The 21593-nt window shown below is 39.8% G+C and overlaps 1 protein-coding gene across 1 annotated transcript in view; it reads right to left on the bottom strand.

The window, feature by feature from the left end:
• Positions 1 to 21593, bottom strand: part of ADGRA3 (adhesion G protein-coupled receptor A3) — a 121142-nt gene that overhangs the window by 53980 nt on the left and 45569 nt on the right. Inside the window, exons 4-8 of the mRNA XM_072809105.1 lie at positions 16048 to 16119; positions 10383 to 10454; positions 7958 to 8118; positions 5420 to 5633; positions 984 to 1148 (exon numbers count right to left, since the gene is read on the bottom strand). Coding sequence (XP_072665206.1) covers positions 984 to 1148; positions 5420 to 5633; positions 7958 to 8118; positions 10383 to 10454; positions 16048 to 16119 — 684 coding nt within the window. The remainder of the gene's footprint in view (positions 1 to 983; positions 1149 to 5419; positions 5634 to 7957; positions 8119 to 10382; positions 10455 to 16047; positions 16120 to 21593) is intronic.

The following is a 21593-nucleotide window of genomic DNA, read 5'->3' as shown; positions in this document are numbered from 1 at the left end:
TTTACGCTGCTTTAAAGAGCCACACAGTTCCCTTCATTTACATCAACTATAAAGTCATTATTAAAATCCTGAATGTAATAAACATCAAATAAGTAATATACTTTAAAGATGTTTTTTAAACAACCTTCAAAGTACGGAGAGTCTAAGGGAAAAGTTGTCACCTCTCACAAATTCTAAATTTTCTATTTAAAAAAGATTATAATATTTAACTTATTCTGCTTATCTCAACACAGAGGCCAATACTAACGGCTCCCAAAGTTACGGGCCAACCAAAAGCTTTCATTTCCAAATTCCTTCTTGCTTAGAACCAAACTGGGGAGCACACCTGGGTGGCTCAGTGGTTGAGCATCTGTCTTTGGCTCAGGTCATGACCCCACGGGGTCCTTCCTGGGATCGAGTCCCACATCAGGCTCCCTGCAGGGAACCTGCTTCTTCTTCTGCTTGTGTCTCTGCCTCTCTCATGAATAAATGAATAAAATCTTAAAAAAAAAAAAAGAACCAAACTGGGGACGGTAATGGACCATGGCTTTCTCCTAATTACCATGTCTACTTAACTGCTGATAGTTAAAAGTAACTCAGCAATACGAAACCTTCCAAAGTTCATCCATAAAAGAGCCCTTGAAAAACAGGACATACCATTAGCCTGTCTGAATTTCACAATTTTAATAGAATTTCCAAAACGTTTCCCTAAAGTAGTGGTTCTTAACTTTTACAACAAACTGTTAAACATGAAACACTCTGCCTGCAGAGACTGTTAAATCAACATATCCGAGATAAAGCTCAGGCACCTTTTCTTCATCATCTTCATGAATGATTGAAATCACTGGTCTAAAGGGCAGTCCTTGGATATAGAAGGATATTTAGAAGAATACATAGATTATTTCTCAAATTTTCTTCTTGAGGACAGGGGACCAATTATGCACCTTTAAGAATAAAAACAGATGTGGGCAAATCACTTTTCCAGCACTTTCCATGTCACTGACCTGAAATCACCTTTATTGTTTACCACCCTCTCGGGAGGACAGTACTGTGCAGAGCTCTCCAATACCACAATATCGACAGTTCTCGTATTATTCCCACGTTTGGTCTGGACATGACAGCCCCAATTTCCAGTCGATCCAGCCTGAATATTAGAAATGGTTAGGGCACTGCATGAAGAAAGATTTTAAAAAGAGAGAAAAAAATGGTTAGACAAAAAAAGGAGACGCCCTAGGCTCCTATCATTCATTTAGCAAGTACATCTGAACGCATGCTGTGGGCACAGCACTTGCCAGATAAAAACGAACTTAAAAAAACGATCCCTCCACGTAAGTACCTCAGCGGCAAGTCAAGACAAGCAGGTGAAGAGCTACTTAAAACACTGTGGCGAGAGCTATGACGGACGTATGAACGGAGCGCAAGGGGACATCATGCCCGACACTCCTGCCAGGAGGGGTGGGGGGGACGCAGCCAGGAGGGGACACAGCAAGTGCAAGGGCAGAAACATCACATTCTCGGGCAAAACTAATGGAGATGTTTCCAAGTTACGTCTACCTTTTCACTGATTCGGAGGGAAAGAGTCAAGCGCAAAGGAAGGAGATGGATAGTGGTTAGTGAATAATTAAGAAAATATTTAAGGTAAAATATTTAGCAGAAGAACTCATCAAGTCTCTAAAAAGATTTAATAAATTACCAATTACTGCTTTAACAAAGGGAGTTTTCCATGTAAAGGTATACTTCCATTTAGAAGACGGCTATATTTCTAAATAGCTGTCAGTAAATTCAATTTTCAAGATGAACTCCTAATTCTCTAATACAAAGCCTATTAATTAAAGAGCAGATGTCAGAACCTTCAATTAACCTTTCTCCCCGCCACACGAACCACCATGCTATGCTTTTATATAAATAGAAAAGTAGGAGATAATTAGACATAAAGGTTGTATCATCTTAATTAATCGACAAAGTTATGTCTTGAAGTTAATACACATTTTTCCAGCCTCCTAAATGACTAATGGCTACACAACATCGTACGTTCTAATGAAGACTTTGAGGCACTGTTACTCTGAATCAAAGAAAATGTTTATCATCCTTGTTAATTAAGTCAGTGAATAAAGCAATACGCTGTAATAAATACATTCGAGATAACGTGATACAGAAAGTATTTTATATTAAATCTAAATAGCCAAATTCTGAAATAAATAATCATTCTCCAGTGCAGAGGTTCCCAAATTTTCCTGGTTCACGGCATCTTCACTGACCAGAAAACTGTTTCGCAGAGTAAATTAAATTAAAATTCAATTTACTAAATTAAATCCCCGAATTGTGTGTCTATGTCCTAATAAATTCATGGCCATTTGAAAAATATAACACACATCAATTTGAGGTAAATATTTTGTTCTTAAATAACCACAAGTACTTCCCGATGGGTTGTGTGTGTCTGTTGAGCACTCCAAAACTAACCTAACATCAGAGAGAGGACAGACAACGATACCCTCCTTGCATGTTCCACAATGACTTTCACACAGTACTTGCTCCGCACCACAGTCATCACCAAAATTTGTCACCCTCGAGCATGGCACCAGCAAAAGGAATGCAGCACCATCGAGTGACACTGTTAACTGCCTGGGCTGGTTGCCGTGTGGGTGTCCAACAAATGTCAAGCATTACCACGCTTCTTCTAAAACTCAAAATACCCCACACAGCAGTTCTGTAAGTGAAGTCCCTGTGACGGCCCACGTCAGCACACCCCCTGGGACCTAAGGGCCTAACATACTTTGCCAACATGTTTTTAAAGAAAACCTTTAGCAATACCTTCCACGTCTAAAACCAATGATCAGAATATAATTTTCAGCAATCCTCAAGGCCGTGTGCTTGGAGATTTAAGGAGGAAGATGCTTCCTCCTCTTCCATTTCATCTCTGAGGAACAGCACAAATGCTGATTCTTACTAGCAAAGGATGGAGAACATAAGGAAACCAACAAAGAATCAACAACTGCCTCAGGTTAACCAATGCAACAACCGTTTATCTCCTTTTCCTGCAACTTCTTTATTATGCGAGGCAAATTCAGGATAGAGGACCTCAGTCTTCCTATGAAAGATTTTCATGTTGGTCGAGAGTCCCTCCCAACAAAACAATCAGGCAAGGATGCTAACCTTAGAATTAATTTTTTAGACTGCTATAAAGAACTTAAACTATGACTCACAGAAATAAATTTATAAAGTTATTCTAGTTATAGCTGCAAAATTTAAGAGTTCTAAATTAGAGAGAAAGCAGGAGCACAGGCAGGTGGGGGGGTGCAGAGGGCAAGGAGGAGAAGGAGAGAAAGAATCTTAAGCAGGCTCCACGTCCAGCATGGGGTCCAATGTGGGGCTCAATCTCATGACCCTGAGATCAAGAGTCAGACACTTAAGCAACTGAGCCACCCAGGCGTCCCAGGGTTCTATATATTTTTAAAGCTTTACTGTCATATGATATGTCAATTATCATTAATTCACGTAAGAAACTGCTTAAAGCACACACCTTAATGAGTTTTAACACATGTATATGCTTATGAAATTATCACCACACTACAAGTACAGTAATAATTAAGAGTCTTCTCAGTGGCACCTAGTAAACTGTTTCTAACAATCTTCTCCCCCTGATAAAGGAACTCTGATTCTGGTCGTCGCAGACCAGCTTCTATCAAACTACCCTCCCTGCAGTTAACAATTATTTATAAGCCCTGGACAAACTACAAAATGACAACTATCGGAACACATGGGCAGCGATCCAAAACAAGCAGAAACCAGAGAGAAGGTGACCCTAGGAAGAAGGGATAAGCACTGAGGACTAAGACCAGGAAATCGTTTCCAATGGCGTTTGCCCAAGGATAGGCCCTACTCAAACAGAAATTCAGTCTGACCTGTTGACAAATCAGAGGACCGAGGTAGAAAGGAACCTGGCTGGAAGCCCAAACTTCTGTGTATAAAACCTACCCAGATCTCTAACCGGCCCCTGCTTCCCACAGACAGGGTGACACCGAGCAGACTTCAGCTGCTGCTACATCACAGAAAGGACAGAAGTAGGAGTTTGACTTTAGCCCATCTAACTGCTTGAGGAAACAAAAACCAGCTGACTTCAAGCAAACACAAGGGAATCCAGAGTCAGGGATATGCACACTTTTCCTTTAAAGGCCAGAGAAGAATTATTTTAGGCTTTTCTGGCCAAGAAGCAACATCAAGGATATTATATAGGTACTTACATAACCATCTGAAATGTAACCAGTTACAAAGGTAAAAAATATTCTTGGCCCATAGGCTGGACTCTGACAGCTTCTCTAGAGTGAATCATTCATACTATCCAGGACAGAATCCAACATTACTAGACACATAAAAAGTGTTTTTTTTTTTTTTAAATAGGAAAATATAAAATATATACAAAAGCAAAGTAGTCAGTGGTGATGATCCCAAGATGACCCAGATGTTGGAAGGAGCAGGCAAAGATTTAAAAGCATCTGCTCTATGTTAGAAGACACAAAGGAAAATATGCTTTTCATTAACAAGACAGGAAATCTCAGGGGGAAAACAGAAATTATAAAATAGAATATTCTACCCCAAAAACTCTGGACATGATTCAACTCAGAGGATCTTTATTTTCCCTCTCTCTCTCTCTCCCCTCCATATGTGTGTGTGTGTGTGTGTGTGTGTGTATTTTTTTTTTAATGGCACTTCTGTGAATCTGCAGTGATATTACCCTAAGATGCCCTTGCACACTTGGGAAACTACAGATCTATTCTTAAACATTCAAGCTGAGTTCTAAGAAATTGGTAGGAAGGGAAAAAAGAAAGAGACACATAGAGATGAAGAGAGAGAATAAAAAAAGAAAATTCAGTATCTACAGATTAAGATTTTACCAAAATAAAATATATAGTGAGGATAATACATCTATTTTTACTCTGTTTTTTATACTCCATAAAATTCATTTGAATTAAGGATTTTGGTGATCTTACCAGTCATGGGGTTAACAGGACAGGTGTTATATTCTTTTATACTAGTGGAGCAGGGAAAGGAAGTATCTTAAAATGTAGCATTAACCAAGGGAGTAAAAGATTGCTAAAAGTGAAAATCAGAGTTTAGCAGTAGGAAATAGTTAGAAATGAAGTTTGGTATTTAAAGTCTACATTTTTCCTCCTAAAATTTTAAACAAAAAGTTTAACAGTGTTTCTCTTTTATCCTATGCTTTTTTGTTTTTTTGTTTTGTTTTGTTTTGTTTTTGGTCACAACTGGATGGAAAAGGTAGCTATTTGATTTCTGGATATGAGTAACAATCAGGAAAAGGAAAACCAAATGTTTGCATTTTTAAATGCAAGAAGATAAAATATTGACTTAAACTGTAATTAAGCGTTACAATTCTGAAATAAATATGATCCACAGAGACAATTTCTCATCTAAAAAAGTTTACCTTGCAATCAATGAGCAGTTGTGAATCATGTTCTTTTCAACAAAGATACCTTGCGATTCATCAGTTTCAACTATCCGTCCATCCTGATACCACAACACCTGCATGTCCTGATCAATATATGAAGCCATACACTGGAAGGGAAGGCTGTCTCCTTCAAACACAACTTGCCGATGAGATGGAGTCATGTAGAAAGATGGTAATTCAAGGGGTGGATCTACAGACAATAAAACAAAGACTCAGCAATAAATACAATACACTATTCACACTCCAGAACGAAAAGTTACAGAGGGGCACCTGGGCGGCTCAGTTGGTTAAGCACCTGCCTTAGGCTCAGGTCAGGATCCCAGGGTCCTGGGATAGAGCCCCGCGTCGGGCTCCCAGCTCAGTGGGGAGTCTGCTTCTCCCATTCCTTCTGCCCTTCCCCATGCCACTGGTGCTCACTTGCTCTCTCTCTCTCACTCTCAAATAAATAAAAAGCTTAAAAAAGTTATAGAAATTCTAATTAAAAAATGTTTTAATGGAGAAACAAATTTTCTTCAGTAACCAGAATTTTAATGCTACCACCGGCAAGGCTCCTACTGAGAGATAAGTGGGTCCTAGATGAAAACAAAATTAGTAAAATTAAAATGAAACCATTTCATAATCAGTTCTGACATTTAAAGTTGTTCCTCTTTGGTGGTATCTAAGCAATTACTAAAAAAACAAATTGTAAAATGATACTTAAATCTGGAGAATGGAACTGATAATAAGTAAATACTGGTATATATACAATTTTAGAATACATTCAGGAAACAATATTACCCTTTGATTAAACCACTGGTTTCTGCCTATGTAAGTAATACATACTCATTGAGAAAATCCAGAACACTTACAGATGGGGAAAGAAAAATCATTTAAGATCCAATATATTACCATCACTGTTAAAAAGCTGATTTACTTCCTTTCAGTAATACAAATAAAAGGGAAGAATCATAAATATTTATGCAAAAATACACACAAATGCCATGGGCTCACAAAAAAAAAATAATATTTAGCCCATCGTCTACTGCTCATAGCAGTAATCTATCCTAAAGAATAACAGCACATATGGAAACATACACACAAGGAAATTAATCCTTGTAATTATTTATGGAGAAATTATTTAACAACCTATAGAGACATGATAACCACATCTGTATCATGGATTGGCATGCATCTATTTCATACAATGAGAAAATGAGTTTATAATATGTCAGGTTTTAAAAAGTTACAAAATATCATTAGAATATGATAACATTTGGGTCAAAACACAGGAAAAAGATGAAGAAAATATACTAAGTTATCTCAGACAACTACCTTTGAGTGATAAGAATGTAGCATGGGCTGCATGGGCAAAGCATGGGCTTTGTCTGGTTTACTTCTTTCTTTTCATTTCTTTTCTCTTCCAACCTTACTGAGGTATAATTGACAAATAAAATTGTAAGATACTGGGACGCCTGGGTGGCTCAGTGGTTGAGCATCTGCCTTCGGCTCAGGTCGTGATCCCAGGGTCCTGGGATCGAGTCCTGCATTGAGCTCCCTGCATGGAGCCTGCTTCTCCCTTTGCCTATGTCTCTGCCTCTCTCTCTGTGCCTCTCATGAATAAATAAAACTTTTTAAAATAAAAAAATTGTAAGATATTTTATTCTCTCCTCCCCCATTCAAAATCATAAGTTATTTCAAGTATACATCGTGATGATTTGATGTATGTATATGCTGTTTCTTTTCACAAATCTTAATTTTCATCCAATTCATCTCACCTTACTTATGAAAACTATAACAATAATGATAATAAAGAGAAAACATAAACAAGTATAGAACTGCTTATTTCCAGTTATAAAGACTAAACTGAAATTTCCTTTGATCATTTTAATGACTATTTTTGGTTCATGTGGCTTTTTTTTCATTTCATAAGCATATTTTATTTCCCTCTAATCTTCGGGTACTATTCAAAATTATGATTTTCAATAGCTGCATATTGAAAATAGTGTCACAAGTCATTCAATCAATCTCTCATTTTTGAGAACTGAAGATATGCCTATACTTCAAAATTAACATACAATGCTGATCATTTCCTAAGAATTAAACTCTCATGTAGAATTACTAGACCAAACTATCAACTTTGTAAGAACACTGAAACGTACTGCTAAACTCTATTTCAAAAAGGCTCTAGTAATTCACACTCCTACCAACAAATAATGATTGCATTCTCAGATTTTTTTTTTTTTTACTATCAACAAATTCCTGGTTTGCCAACTGATAGAAAATCTGAAGATCTACGCTAGTCTTTGAAATTGTTTTTTGTAAAGAAAGCTGTTCAGAACCCAAGAACCTTAAAAACCAATCCAAAAAAAACGTTTTATCCAAGCTGACTTAACTGTTCGCATAAACTAAGTATATATTATCAGACCCATGAAGGTTAATGGTTGTAATCAATTCTAGCACAGATAAGGAGAATTTTACAGATTGTCAAGCAAAACATCATAGCAAGTCAAATATGGCAAACACTTTCTCCCTTACCACATGTCAACAACTCCTGCTTCACGCCTGTGACTGGCTGGGCCTGAAGAGACTTGGGATAAACACACCGCGTGTCCCGTACTGTGATGTTTCTCTCCTTCACCCAGCGATGCATCCACAATATGTTACAATCACACAAAAGATATTCAGTCTGAAATTCTCTGTAGCATACAAAACACAAATTAGTGAGTATGGTGAATAAAATTAAGCAGCATGTTTGCTTAACATTGGCTTCTGCCTTGGGTGACAGGCACAGCACTCTCTACCCTCAGCCACCCGTGGCACGCACCACCAACCGGTTCCGTTCTCCTTTCCAGGGAGAGGCCAGGCCGAATGGCTGACCCCAGCACTCCTCCCTGCTGGTCCAAGGACACACTGCTTTAGATCAAAGGCGGTGTGCAAACAAAATCTACACATCATCCCTCTTCTATGCAGCAAGCTCCTTAATCCCAGGGTCTGCAATACCAAATCTCCGTATCTTTTGTGTCTACCAAATTTCTACCCACCTGTCATAAAGCATGGTGACACTAACACTGGACCTTGAAGACTTCCCCAACTGTCCCAACATCATCGCCGTGTTCTTGCCTTGTTGAATGCTTGCAAACTATTAATTTTGGCAACATAAAGGAATACATGACCATTTGCCACGGTTGTATTCTGACTGCAGTCAAAGTTTATCAAGAGTGGAGGCTATTTCTGACACTTCTCTGCTTACACCAAGTGATACCAAGATATATACAGAGTGAAGGGGTACAGACTCAACCAACTGAAAATATAAGGATACCTCATACTTGATATGAAAGTAAACACAGAATTATTTTTATATGAGGCAAGAAGTTTTATAATTTGGCACCTGGGTATAAGAAACAAAGAGAGGATAATATAGAAAGCTTGGATAAAAGCACAATAACATGTTGAACACTTGGTTTTACAAAGCACTATTTATGTGCCACATAGTGTGCTAAGTCCAGCTAATAGCAATAAATACAGATACTTTCCCCTGTCAACCTGGAGGACATTATATAATAGGGGAACAAAACATAAGCATGACTAATATAGAATGTAACATGTTCTACACAAATAAATCAAAGTGCAAAGAGCAAATATAACATGTGCTCCTAACACAGATCATGTACCAGTCCAGGCTTCATCTGATTACTTCTGGCAAGGGGAAAAAAAAAAAAAAAAAAGAAGGTGGGAGTTGGGATGAGATACACAAAGACAAAGTGAATTTAAAAAACAATACTGATGACTGGACTGGATTTCTAACTCCTAAGCACCACCTTCTGGTTGATTTCCAGCACTACTGGGTAAAAAAAAAAAAAAAAAAAAACAGAAAAAAAAATCTGGATAAAAATACTTTCTACATTCTTGCTACCCAGGGTCTCAAAAGTCAGATTATATTTTGCAGTCATTTTTATTTTCTTAAGTTCACAGAAATGGCTGGCTTGAGCCCACTAAATATGCCAAAAAGAGATATTTTCACTAAAAAACAGTAACAGCAACAAAAAGACCAGAGTTCCATCTAACATGTCTGCCATGATGGTGAGGAGCCAGATGACCACCCAAGTATTAGCTACATCCCAATGAAAATTGCTAAGCGGTCAGTCTAGAAAATTCAAGGAGAAGAGCAGAGAAGGGGAGGGGAGAGGAAGGGATGGTAAGAAAATCAGCAAACACCAAACAGCATCTGCTTTAGAAGATGACATTTTTCCTTGGAAAAACAGTCAACCCCATAAATTATACACAATAAAAATTTTGAAAAGCATTATATTTAACTGTATTTTCAATAGAAATTAGTATAACTTACAGGTTGAATACATTATGTTTAGCTGGAAATACCACGACTGTCAAAAGGAACCCCCCTACTATCTCAGTTAACAAAACGATTCTGGGAGAAGAAAGAAAGTCCGCCAATTCTAAAGCTACAAAGAACTGCATCCATACGATCTTGCACTGATTTCATAAAGCAACCATTCTACGTAAACATTCTTGGCAATGTCAGTAATAAGCTGTGAATTTAGTTTAGGGGAAGGGTAACAGGACAAAGGTAAATCCCAGAAGTATGAAATATTCTTAACTATAGACTCTATAGGGTCAGATATTTTATACTTTGAGGATTCAAGTAGTCAAACAGTAAAATATTTTCTAACTTGAAAATAAAATGAAAAAGGAAAAATCACCAATTTATTTACTCTAAATATAGAGAGATATGGTATTTTATGGAGAAAATGGTTGTCTCAGTGTGAAACACTTTATTCAGGTTTACAGTATGTTTTTCAATGAGAATGCATGCACTCAAGTGAGAGTTTTTGCAAAATCACCAGACTTTCCCCATGAAGTCTCTTAAATCATTTAATAACTGTTTTTTAATTTTTAAAAACCAAGACAGTTACCAAAACCAGAAAAAAAAATTCTTACTTACAAAGACCGTAATGAGCCAAGATAATCAAAAGTTCCTTGAGATAATGAAGAAAACAAATTCCCTGAAAGGTTTCTAGAAAAAAAAAAAAAAAAGAAAGGAAATGATTTCATTTAAAAAATACTAACAATTATATGTCATTTTATACAATTTCCTAAAGTGTCCTATAATGTTATGAAGAGTTCATAAAAGTTGTTTTAAATCTAATTAAAAGGGAATATTTTATCCAAGGATGAAGAAATTTGTTCTCAATGTATAAAAAGTATAAAATTATTTTAAAGCTAGTACTATCAGATAAGGATTTTCTACCAAATACCAGGTGGATGAACCCGAAAGCTACCTTATTAAGTTGGAACTTCAGCCACGCTCTCGTTACAAGTAATGATTAATCTTCATGTGTTAACTTAGCATCATTTAAGAAGGCAGAAATTTGAAAACAAGAAACAGGCAAGGATAACCTGAATGATCAGCAGCAGCAACCCACAGGAACTGAATAAAATATGTCAACAGAGCACAACAAGCCCAGGGTTTAAAACTGATGTAATTCAATGTTGGACTTGGGCAAATTACTTAACCTATCTGATTGTTTCCTTTTATCAGATGACTTTAGGAAATATCTAAACCCTTGCAGAGTTTTCTATGAATCAAACCCAGAATGCCCCATGCTACAATTCGAGTGGTGTGTTACACCCATAATGATTCCACATTTGACCACAAGCTCCAGGAGCAGAGGGACTTGGGGGTCTTATCTACTGGGGTGCCCCTGACAGCTGGTGGCAGCTGGGGTACACAGTAGGTGCTCAGTAGTGGCGGCTGACTATTCAGGATGTACACTCCATCTTCTGGAAGCTTCTAATATTAAAACAGGACTGAGGGCTCTGAGAAAATGACAGGATGGTCTAACCACCACAGGCTCGGTTCTGGGCCTGTTGCAGGATCAAGGATAGATACGATTTAAACCCAGAATTCTCAAGGAAGAGGTCTGGAGACCTGGGAAGAGGCCTGCCTCTCCTCTGGAGGCTTAGTGAATCCCTCCCGTGTGGTAGAAAGGGACAATCAGATAGAGGAACTCCCGAGTGGGGACAGAGTTGATCTGGGAAAGGTCAGCTATTCCTGTGAATTCTGCAACAGTGTATTCCCCGATGGGAAACCTAATGTGACACAAATGCCAATCCCTCACAAATTAACATGCAATGAAATTCAGTAAAAACAACCCTGGATTGGCTTTTAAATATAGCGTACAAATTTTTGATAGGAAAAGCTGGATAAAAGGACTCTGATCTTCATAGGAGAACTGCCTAGGAACTTAAGTAAACAAAGGATATTTGTCAATTAAAAGAACAGTAAAAGAGATGCCCTTCTCTGATCCTTAACTATCAGTGGGGATAGTGAATGTAGATTTTGAAGAGGTTATTGCTGATGGAAGCGTGACTCACCCTTGTATTTTTAAAAAGTAACCTAGATGCAATTAAAACAACGGTACTTTCATGAAGCTATCCTATGTGGAATTATAGGATTACTCAGATCTGTTTTAAACAATATAAGCAGGGGGACGCCTGGGTGGCTCAGGAGTTGAGTGTCGCCTTCAACTCAGGTCGTGATCCCAGGTCCTGGGATTGAGATCCGTATGGGGCTCCCCACAGGGAGCCTGCTTCTCCCTCTGCCTGTGTTTCTCATTAAAAATAAAATCTTAAAAAAAAAATAAAAAAAAAAAAAAAATAAAATCTTAAAAAAATAAATAAAATAAGCAGGAAGACAAAAATATTGGAGATAGAATTAAAACAAGGTTGGCTATGAAGTTCCTAAAGTGCTGAAACTGGGGAATGGGCACATGAAGATTCCTTATACGACTGTCTCTAATTTTTTTTTTTTCACAAGTTTGAAAGATTCCATAACAGTAAGTTGTAAATGAAACTCTTATCATACAAATATAGGATTTAAGGATAAACAAAATAATGGCATCTTACAGGGATCATTAGATTCTAATTATTATGTTATTTTATTTTAATTATTAGATATAATTAGCTATTTCCTTATAAAACCACAGAGGAAGGAATTACACTGGAGACGTGCCATCATCCCAGTAAATCCCCACATAAACCAATTTTTCCTCCAGTGTTGGAACAGACTGGCTGAACACCAAACAGAGTAACTGGTTTTGGTTTGGGGACCATAAAAAGTTACACACATTTTAAAATACTAGAATCACACTGCAGCTCTGAGATAATACACAAAGCAAAAGGGAACAGAGGATGGCAAGTGCACAGCAAAGTCACTGCTCCCAAGTCCTATCAGCTCACTGAATGGAACAGCAGATCAGTTATCCAGCCATCCCCACTCTACCCTTTTACGCTGTTCTCTTCATACCTTAATTTTGCTTTATTTACTTACTTTTTGCTAAACAGATACATTTGAATTCTTGTAAATTTTTTTAAAGATTTTATTTATTTATTAGAGAGAGAGAGAGATAGAGAGAGAGACAGAGACACAGGCAGAGGGAGAAGCAGGCTCCATGCAGGGAGCCCGATGCGGGACTCGATCCCAGGTCTCCAGGATCACGCCCCGGGCTGAAGGCGGTGCTAAACCGCTGAGCGACCGGGGCTGCCCTAATTCCTATAAATTAAACATGTAGGACGCATCACCTATGACCATACAGGGAAGTTTACCAGGGCCAATCTGCTAAAGGACGGGAATATGCAATCAAATAGAATCTCCCTCAACAGAAGAATAAAGAACTAAATTATAATCAGCTCTGTACTCGGAATCTTCCGTATTAACAAACATGAACTGCATCAACAGGTACTCTCTTGCAAAGATATTAATGATATGCTGGCAATTTTTTAAGTGAATTGCTGAGTACAGCACACATGTACAGCCCTGTATGTATGCCTGTACCTTTGTGGGGGCTACACAACAAATACACCTGAAAGACACTGAAAATAATACACCAGATAGTACAGGCTTAGCTCACAGTGGGATATCTGAAGGGATGGAAGGGGGGTTAACTTTTCCTTCAAATCTCTATGTGGTTTTATGACTTAATGACATCAGTAATTGTTCAATTGTATAAAGGAAGTTCTTATAAATATCACTCACTATATTTTTTTTAACTTTATAAGAGAGAGAGTGAGAGAAAGAGTGCGTGAGAGAGCGCACAAGCGGGGGGGGGGGGGGGGGCAAGGGGAGAGGAAGAAGAGGGAGGAGCTCCATCCCAGGACCCCAGGGTCATGACCTGAGCCAGAGGCAGATGCTTAACCCACTGAGCCACCAGAGGCCCCTACTCACCAATTATTTCTGCTAGAAGAATACTAAAGGTATAATTCTTGGAAAAATAATACAAGATTTAAATTGATCAAAATTCATTAAAAATGGGGGGAAAAAAGAAAGCTTTTGATCTGTTGATCTCCTGACAACTTCTCTGCAAATTCACTTCTTCGGCGAGGGCAGAGAGCACAAAAGTTCACTTTCAGCTCCTCATCTTTGGTTCACCAGTTACTTCCACGGGTGAGAGAGAGATGGGGTGGGAATCTCCGGGAGGATGTCTTCACTTCTCCAACACAGTTCTCCATCAACAAAGGCAGAGATCCATGTACAGGAATAATCAACTAAACCTCCCACATCCATGTCTACTGAAGCCTCAGCCATATTTAAAGTTATTTTTGAATTCTTAACCTAAACCTCCAAAGCCACAACTGGTTTCAAAATGATGAGAAGCACGGATGATGAGAAGGCCACTGTCTGCCTGCCAAGGTCTCTTCCAGGCCCTGGGGGCCTCTACTCCCGCCTCCTTGGCTAAGAGGCCCCGCCAGTCCTAAATCCTAGGCAACCCAGAGAATCCAGCTGAAGCAGCAGTAAAGGAAATATCTATAAAGAGTGATTCACTCTGGATTCCCTCCTTCTATATGCCTGTTCAGCTTCTGAGGTAAGAGGCAAAAAAAAAAAAAAAAAAGGTAAGGAAATTGTAACTGACCCTAAAAGTAAAGACTATCCCTTCCAGCTCTTCCCTAAAGAATATTTGCTGATGGGTCAAGAATCCCTGGGCCACGTTATAAATGCATCTGGAACTAAAGTCGACAAAACAGTAAACTGCAGACGCTTTCATAACTTGAGTCACAGCTATCCAAAAATATAACAGTTTTCCTTCATAAATGCCCCATTTTGCCAATTCTTATGCAGTCCTCAAAACCAAAAATACAAAACTCTCAAGAAGAGTTAACAAAAGCACTGAAATAAAATTGCTGCAGTCTAGCCACAAAAAAATAAAAATGCAATTGGTTTAATAAATCTCAAGTTATGAGCAAAGCTGTACACCAAATCAATCTTGTATTTAAACACAGAAGTTTGGCCATATATCTCTCTCCTCCCAACTCAAAGGGCTCACTGAAAAATACTACAAGTCCACTAAGAACCAGGGGTACTCTGTGGTATTCTAACAAGTGATCCGAAGTCCCCTCCCCTACTGCAGACATGAAATAATCTCACAATTGAAGTCTCTAAGAGCTTTTTCAAAGTCAACATGAATGAAGTTACAGAAACATTTCTGAAAAGCCAGAGAGAGAAAGAACCAGGCAGAGACAATCCGCATTACTACACTCTCTACCCTAAATCCCAAATTTCATCTTACACCCTATTCCCAGACAACTCTTCTCTAAAACAGGATTTTATGCCACTTCCCCAGCATAAATGCCCTTCAGGGGCTTCGTGTCGTTAAATCAGTTTGAAGCCTCATATAAAGTTCTATCATAGATAATCAGCCTGATTTCTAGTTACTCCCAACAGAGCCTCTTCATTTTAAAAAGAAAATAAAAATGTATTCAATGGCTTATACAATGTTCTCCTGTATTTATAACATATGTAAATTATAAGAGAGAGATACAGATAGATCAAATTTTAATTAATCTTTATAACATGGCGGGGGGAGGGGAATCTCTGGATGGCTCAGCGGTTAAGCATCTGCCTTTGGCCCAAGGTGTGATCCTGGAGACCCGGGATCGAGTCCCACATCGGGCTCCCTGTGTGGAGTCTGCTTCTCCCTCTGCCTGTGTCTCTGCCTCTCTCTGTGTGTCTCTCATGAATAAATAAATAAAATCCTAAAAAAAAATCTTTATAATAACTTTGAGGTACTCTTTACCTACTTTAACAGATGGGAAAAAAACAAACAAACAAACAAAAAAAAAAACAGAAAAGCTCAGAAAAGTGAGTTCACCCTAAATCACAAAGTCAGAGGCATGATTCAAATGGTCATTGTACTCTTCACACCAACGGCTTTCCCCTTGACGCTGGCGTTGTTCTTCCTTCCACCTTCTTGCATCATTTGCTCTGCTTCTTCTTCCTTCTAACTAACCAAATCTCGGCCATCTCTGGACCATCGGGTCAAGTTTTACCTCTTTCTGGACCTTTATCCAGACTAGCAATGCTTCCGACCATCTCTCTCAACAGGACCATGTGCTCTGAGGCATCTACCACCTTGGGCGGCTGTGCGTGCACACGTACGTACGTGATGCTCTGCTGGCACTACGCCCCAGGACTGAATTTCCAGCTCCTCGTCTCCTCCTCCTGTAATCCTGACAGCTGCTACTTTACTAGCATGTCATAGGTGCCTCTAAATACCTGGGTACTAGCTCACACGCTTTCTTGCATCTTAAATGGAAGAGAAAGGTGTACTTACAGCCTGACCAGGTTGGTGAGTCCTCGGAATATGTCTGCATTCAGACATCCTATTCGATTGTTTGTCAGATCCCTGAGGAGAAAGGGGAAAGGAACGTCTTCAGTTAGTTCTCCTGGTTGAGGAACGTTGCATACATTCCGTATTCAAGGATATTCAAGAACAGCACCCAGGTGTCACACGAGACCTTTCTCTTCAGCATCGCCGAGAAGTTGACTTGCCTCAGGTGAGTTAAGGGGAGCCGTGAGAGGAAAAGCGATCCTTGCTTTCACCTCTCCTGGCGCGCACGGACTGCACGCTGTCTAGTTAGAGGGCCCTCCACAGTCCACGCATTGACTCCTGTGAAATGAGTCCTGATACAACTGGAGTGGTAAAAATGAGACCCGATCTATCTGACTGTGACACAATCCCTCAGATGACCTACGCCGTTCTTCATGCTGGGGAAGGTAGGGACACAGCCCGGTCCCAGTGAACACCTGACAGACAACTGATGAAGGGGCAAATTACCAAAATGCCGGAACTTTTATTTCCTCAAGAATACCTGAAACTTCACGCTCTCTGACGTCATTCTTTAAATAGTCACAAGTTTTGACTATAATGAGAAAACTGAGTTTGCTTTTACCTCACAGATCACCTAATCTCCAAGTCAAATGACTTCAGCATTATCTAGGTAACGGCCTAGTTATTTTTTTTTCCCATTTGGTAACGGCCTAGTTGTTGTTTTTTTTTTACCATCACTCTTAACTTCTGTTTCATTTTAAAGATGGATTCCTGTATTTCAGAGAGCGAGAGAAAGAGAGGGAGAGAGAGCGGGGAGGAGGGGGACGGGGAGAGAGAGAATCCCAAGCCAACTAACTCCCTGCTGAGCGTGGAGCATGAGGAGGGGCTCGATCCCATGACCCTGAGATCATGACCTGAGCCAAAATCAAGAGTCTGGACACCTAACGGAATGAGTCACCCAGGCACCTCACTCTTTTTTTTTTTTTTTTTTTAAGATTCTATTTATTTGAGAGAGAGATCACAAGGCGAGGGAAGGGTAGAGGGAGAGGGGGAGAAGCAGACTTCCCACTGAAGGTGGAGCCCCACATGGGGCTCGATCCCAGGACCCTGCAATCATGATCTGAGCCGAAGTCAGATGCTTAACCAACAGAGCTACCCAGGCGCCCCATCCCACTCTTAACTTCTTATAGTTCCTATCAAATCTTACTTTCTAAATATTATTTTTTCTCCTCAATCCGTGAAACTTTTTACCTACATGTTTAGTAGATACTGTGTCCTTTCTGCACTATTTTTCTCCACACCACAGTGAACACAATTTTATATTTTAATCAGGAGATTATAGTTCAAATGGGTGATGATAAATGACAATTTTTGTAATCTTCAAGTAAGACAGCATGGTGTTCAGCACTTTTGTCCATCACTCAACTTATTAAACTGTATGCAAGAAAACCCTCAAATGACGAATCTTAATTTTTATCAGTTCCTACTGAGGAATCACCCCTTAGAATTACAAGATTCTAAACCAAACTTCCAGTGATATTTTTATCATCTTCTCTTCAATGTCCATATTATTAAGTGGAAAAGCAGCTATTCTTTGAGTCACGCTCTGACCTACTCTCTACAGAAGTAAATTTGCATGACCCATTTCTGAACTAAAACTCTTGGATTCTAAGTTGTAGAACTTGGTAACAGCAGAAACTGTGTTATCAGCCAGATTAGAAATCAGAAATGATAAGGATACGGTATCTGAATCAGTTACCTACACTATAGTTTCTCCCCTAGATATTCCAAAACCAGCTTAGGTAATCCCGAGCTCCCTAATATCACAGCTCTGTCTTTCCTATCTTATGACAACTTTTGATTTAAAACAAAACAAAAAAAAAAATCTTAACCAAAACAAAACTTTCTCTGTGTCTCCTGTGCTCTAGCTCCTGTTCCTCAGGATATTAAAGTGAAGTATTTAATCCTGTGGGAGTTGTTTTTTTTGTTTTTTTGTTTTTAATCCCAGCTGATTTTTCTTTTATTTCTGGGTTTTACTGTTTAAGAAAATTAGGCATCATTTTGTGAATTGCTGCTTAAGCATTTCTGGGCTCTATTCATTATCTTGTCTCACTTCTGAGCTTTCACTGGTGTAATTACCACTGATTCTTTGGGAAACAATTTCATTATAGCTATACCTATTTAAAGTGGTATTTAGGTATTGATAATGGGTTTTCACTGAGATTGAGAATCAGCTTGAATTTGTTGATAAAGCAAAAGAGAAACTGAATGGGTCTAGGTGTTACCTACTTTGGGTAGTTTATCCTTCAGAAAGCCACTTAAATCTTCCTGATTCAAATTATCTATAAAATAAAGGCAAAGGCATGGTACACTTACAAAAACGCTTTATGTGTGGCTGTCGAGTGAGAGACACAATTGAAATGAGTGATGGAGAACCTCCTACGAAAAAGCGCCTGTATCCATAAGCAACCAGCAAACATTACTACTGCAGAGTATCTTCGTATCTCATTGAGTTTACATATAGGACTCTCAGCTTGCAAGTTGTACACCGTAAGTTCCATTACGAGTCAGCTGTTTGAAATTAAGGATGTATTTTCTAGTGGGGAGAATATTATAAATGGCAATTACCTTCCTAGGCAAGAACACAAGAGACTACTTCATGTGAAATGCAATGAAAAAAATGCTCAGGCAATGCCTGGGATGATACCAGTAATTAAATGCTACTGAACAGGAAATTTATTTACTTATTTTGGATGGAAGTACTTGAGAAATTATTTACTGAAGGAGAAAGAACCGGATAGAGAAGCTAAGATAGTCTGTATTATCCTTACAACATCCTGATGAAACTGCTTTTTGTGAACAGTCAAGTTCTCTTCGACCTGTATCTCAACATGAAGGTATTATTAGCATTTATCTTCCTGACCAGGGCTTTCCACCCCCAAAACGCTGGGAATAAAGTGGAGCCAATCGCAAAGAGGGAGACTAAATTGTCTGTCTCATCTGGCAATATGATGTCACAGGCCTCACACGGGGCGGGGGGGGAAGAAGCTGGAGGGAAAGATATTCTAGAAGTTCCCAAACTTCAGCATCAGAATTGCCAGGAGGGACAAATCAAACATAGAAGGTTCAGCCTCAGCCCCAGTTTCTGATAGGGTGGGTCTCCCACCAGCACTCCAGCTTCGACTTGAATATTCCTATTCCTCCACCTGCACTCACAGTGACCCCTCCACCTGCACTCACAACGACCCCTCCAATCACAGTGACCATGTGCACCTCCAAGAAGCACCAAGAAAGTGACTCACCGTTGGAAACCAGGCCTATGAAGTGCTGCTCCTCCTCTCACCTACAGCTGTTTAGAGGTGCACGCAGCCCGCACCCTCGCCTGGGTCAGAAGGCTGAGTCCCAGCAGCTCTCAGCAGCTATGTCTAGCTGACCTCCACCAGTGGATTCCAAGTCCACACCCAGGCTCCTGGTTGGTGCATATGATTCCACTAGATTGCCAACCCCTCGAGGGGCTGAGTGACCCCCAGATCTCTGGAGCCGGGCGCACTGTCGGATACCCGAAGTAGACTCAATTTTTATGCAACAGAACCGACGCTGATCTCTCTCATCACCTGATTCCACCGCTGTCCCTACTTACTACACTGGGGTCCAAACCTAACTGTACCCCGGAGCCGAACTCTGGCGCCCACGTGATGCTCGCTCCTCTCCGATACTTGCCTGCTCGATCCAGAACCCCAGTCTCTCTTAACACCACTGACCTGCTCCCGATGGGCCCGTTTTCCTGACTTGCCTCGTGAAAGAGCCCTAACTGGAAAATAGTGGAGAGCAGAGGGCACGGGGAAGAGAAGGGATCAAGGGCAAGACCTCCTCTGGACATCCCTGGGCGTTCTGAGCACAAAGAAGTCTGATAAAGACAATGAGCCACCATCCGGTCCCCACAACAACCACCACAGTGAGAACACTCCATCCCTACAGAGTCGGGATGAAATTTCAAACAATTGTACCCAAAGAAGAGAGAATCGTTTAGCTCCTACTATGCCTCATCTTCCTGGATTCTGAACACTAATACTGAGGGACTGAGAGGAGAGCTTCAGAGCATACCTTTTATTTATTTATTTATTTATTTATTTATTTATTATTTTTTTTTTTTAATTTTTTTAAAAGATTTTACTTATTTACTTACTTGAGAGACAGAGACAGAGATAGGGAGACAGCACACAAGTGGAGAGGAGAGGGAGAAGCAGGCTCCCCGTTGATTAGGGAGCTTGACATGGGGCTCGATCCCAGGACCTGAGTTAAAGGCAAACATTAAACCGACTGAGCTGCCCAGGTACCCCAGAGGATACCTTTTAGATGAAAGAAGAATTTATTTGCAAAAGTAATTCTTAAAAAAATCTGTGAAAACAGCTTGGCCAACTCTTACTGCTGGATCTGGCTGTAAAAAGAAAAGAGTTTTGAATGAGACAATAAGGGATACATACAAAACGTCACAAGCACTAGGAGGGAAGGTTCCTGTCAGCATTTAAGTAGGTCCTGGCAGGATTCAGCTCAGAGCAAACAGCCAATTTTATTATCAAATAATATGGGAAACGAAGACATTAAAAAAAAAAAAATACCCAGGCACCCTCAATATAGTATAAACATCAGATAACAAGAGAGCATGAGAGGGGCACCTGGCTGGCTCAGTCAGTAGAGCATGTGACTCCTGATCTCAGGGTTGTGAGTTCGAGGCCCATGTTGGGTATAGAGATTGCTTAAAAATAAAAATCTTAAAAAAATAAGTAAGTGAGCAGAACAGAACCAAAAAAGGGGGGTGCGGGGGAGACAAGGACAGAGGAAAGGATGATTGTTAAGAAGAATGAAAGCATCGTGTCATCCCCAACATCCTTTGTCCCCAGATCTCTGCACTTATGTGGTTTCTCCTTCCTGCCAACAGAAACATTCTGAACCACGGCCCTGCTGGCTCCACACTGTCTAAGATTCAAAGATCTTTGACACGGCAGGTCCTCTTAGGCCTACAAGTCTAATGTCTCCATGACCAGCCTAACCTCCGAAACCCATTGCCCCACTTTGTACTTTATGCTCTGGCACCACACCTAGGAACACCTGCTTTCTTATTCTTCGGCATGTACTATTCATGCCTCAGGAGCAAGGTCGAACCTGCAGGTCTGCTCCCAAGACAGGGCATTCCCCTCCCAGGTGGCCCCTCCTTTCCTTGGCAGGTTATTACTATTACCTTATCTGTGACAGCTCACATGTGCATGTGTTAGGGGGTATTTTCATTATCTAGTTGCCCCCAAGAGCCTGTGAGCGCTTCCCAAGAAGTCAGACCATGGTAAGCAGCCAGCCCTTAATAATAATAAATGTCTTATGAAGGAATAAGGGATTGTGGGACAGTGCACAGGGCTTGTGTGTAGGGTTACCTCTCAAATGTGAGCATGCTCACAAGGGAGGTGCAAAAACAGCATAGAAAGGAGGGAAGGGGAGTTGTTTTGCCTCAGAAGTAATAAAAATTGCTCTGTAAGTTTTGAAATAATAATATAGAT

Source organism: Canis lupus, chromosome 2 (assembly GCF_048164855.1).
Source record: "Canis lupus baileyi chromosome 2, mCanLup2.hap1, whole genome shotgun sequence".
Taxonomy (NCBI): domain Eukaryota; kingdom Metazoa; phylum Chordata; class Mammalia; order Carnivora; family Canidae; genus Canis; species Canis lupus.
Note: the sequence above shows the minus strand (reverse complement) of the source record. Positions and strands in the feature narration are given on the sequence as shown.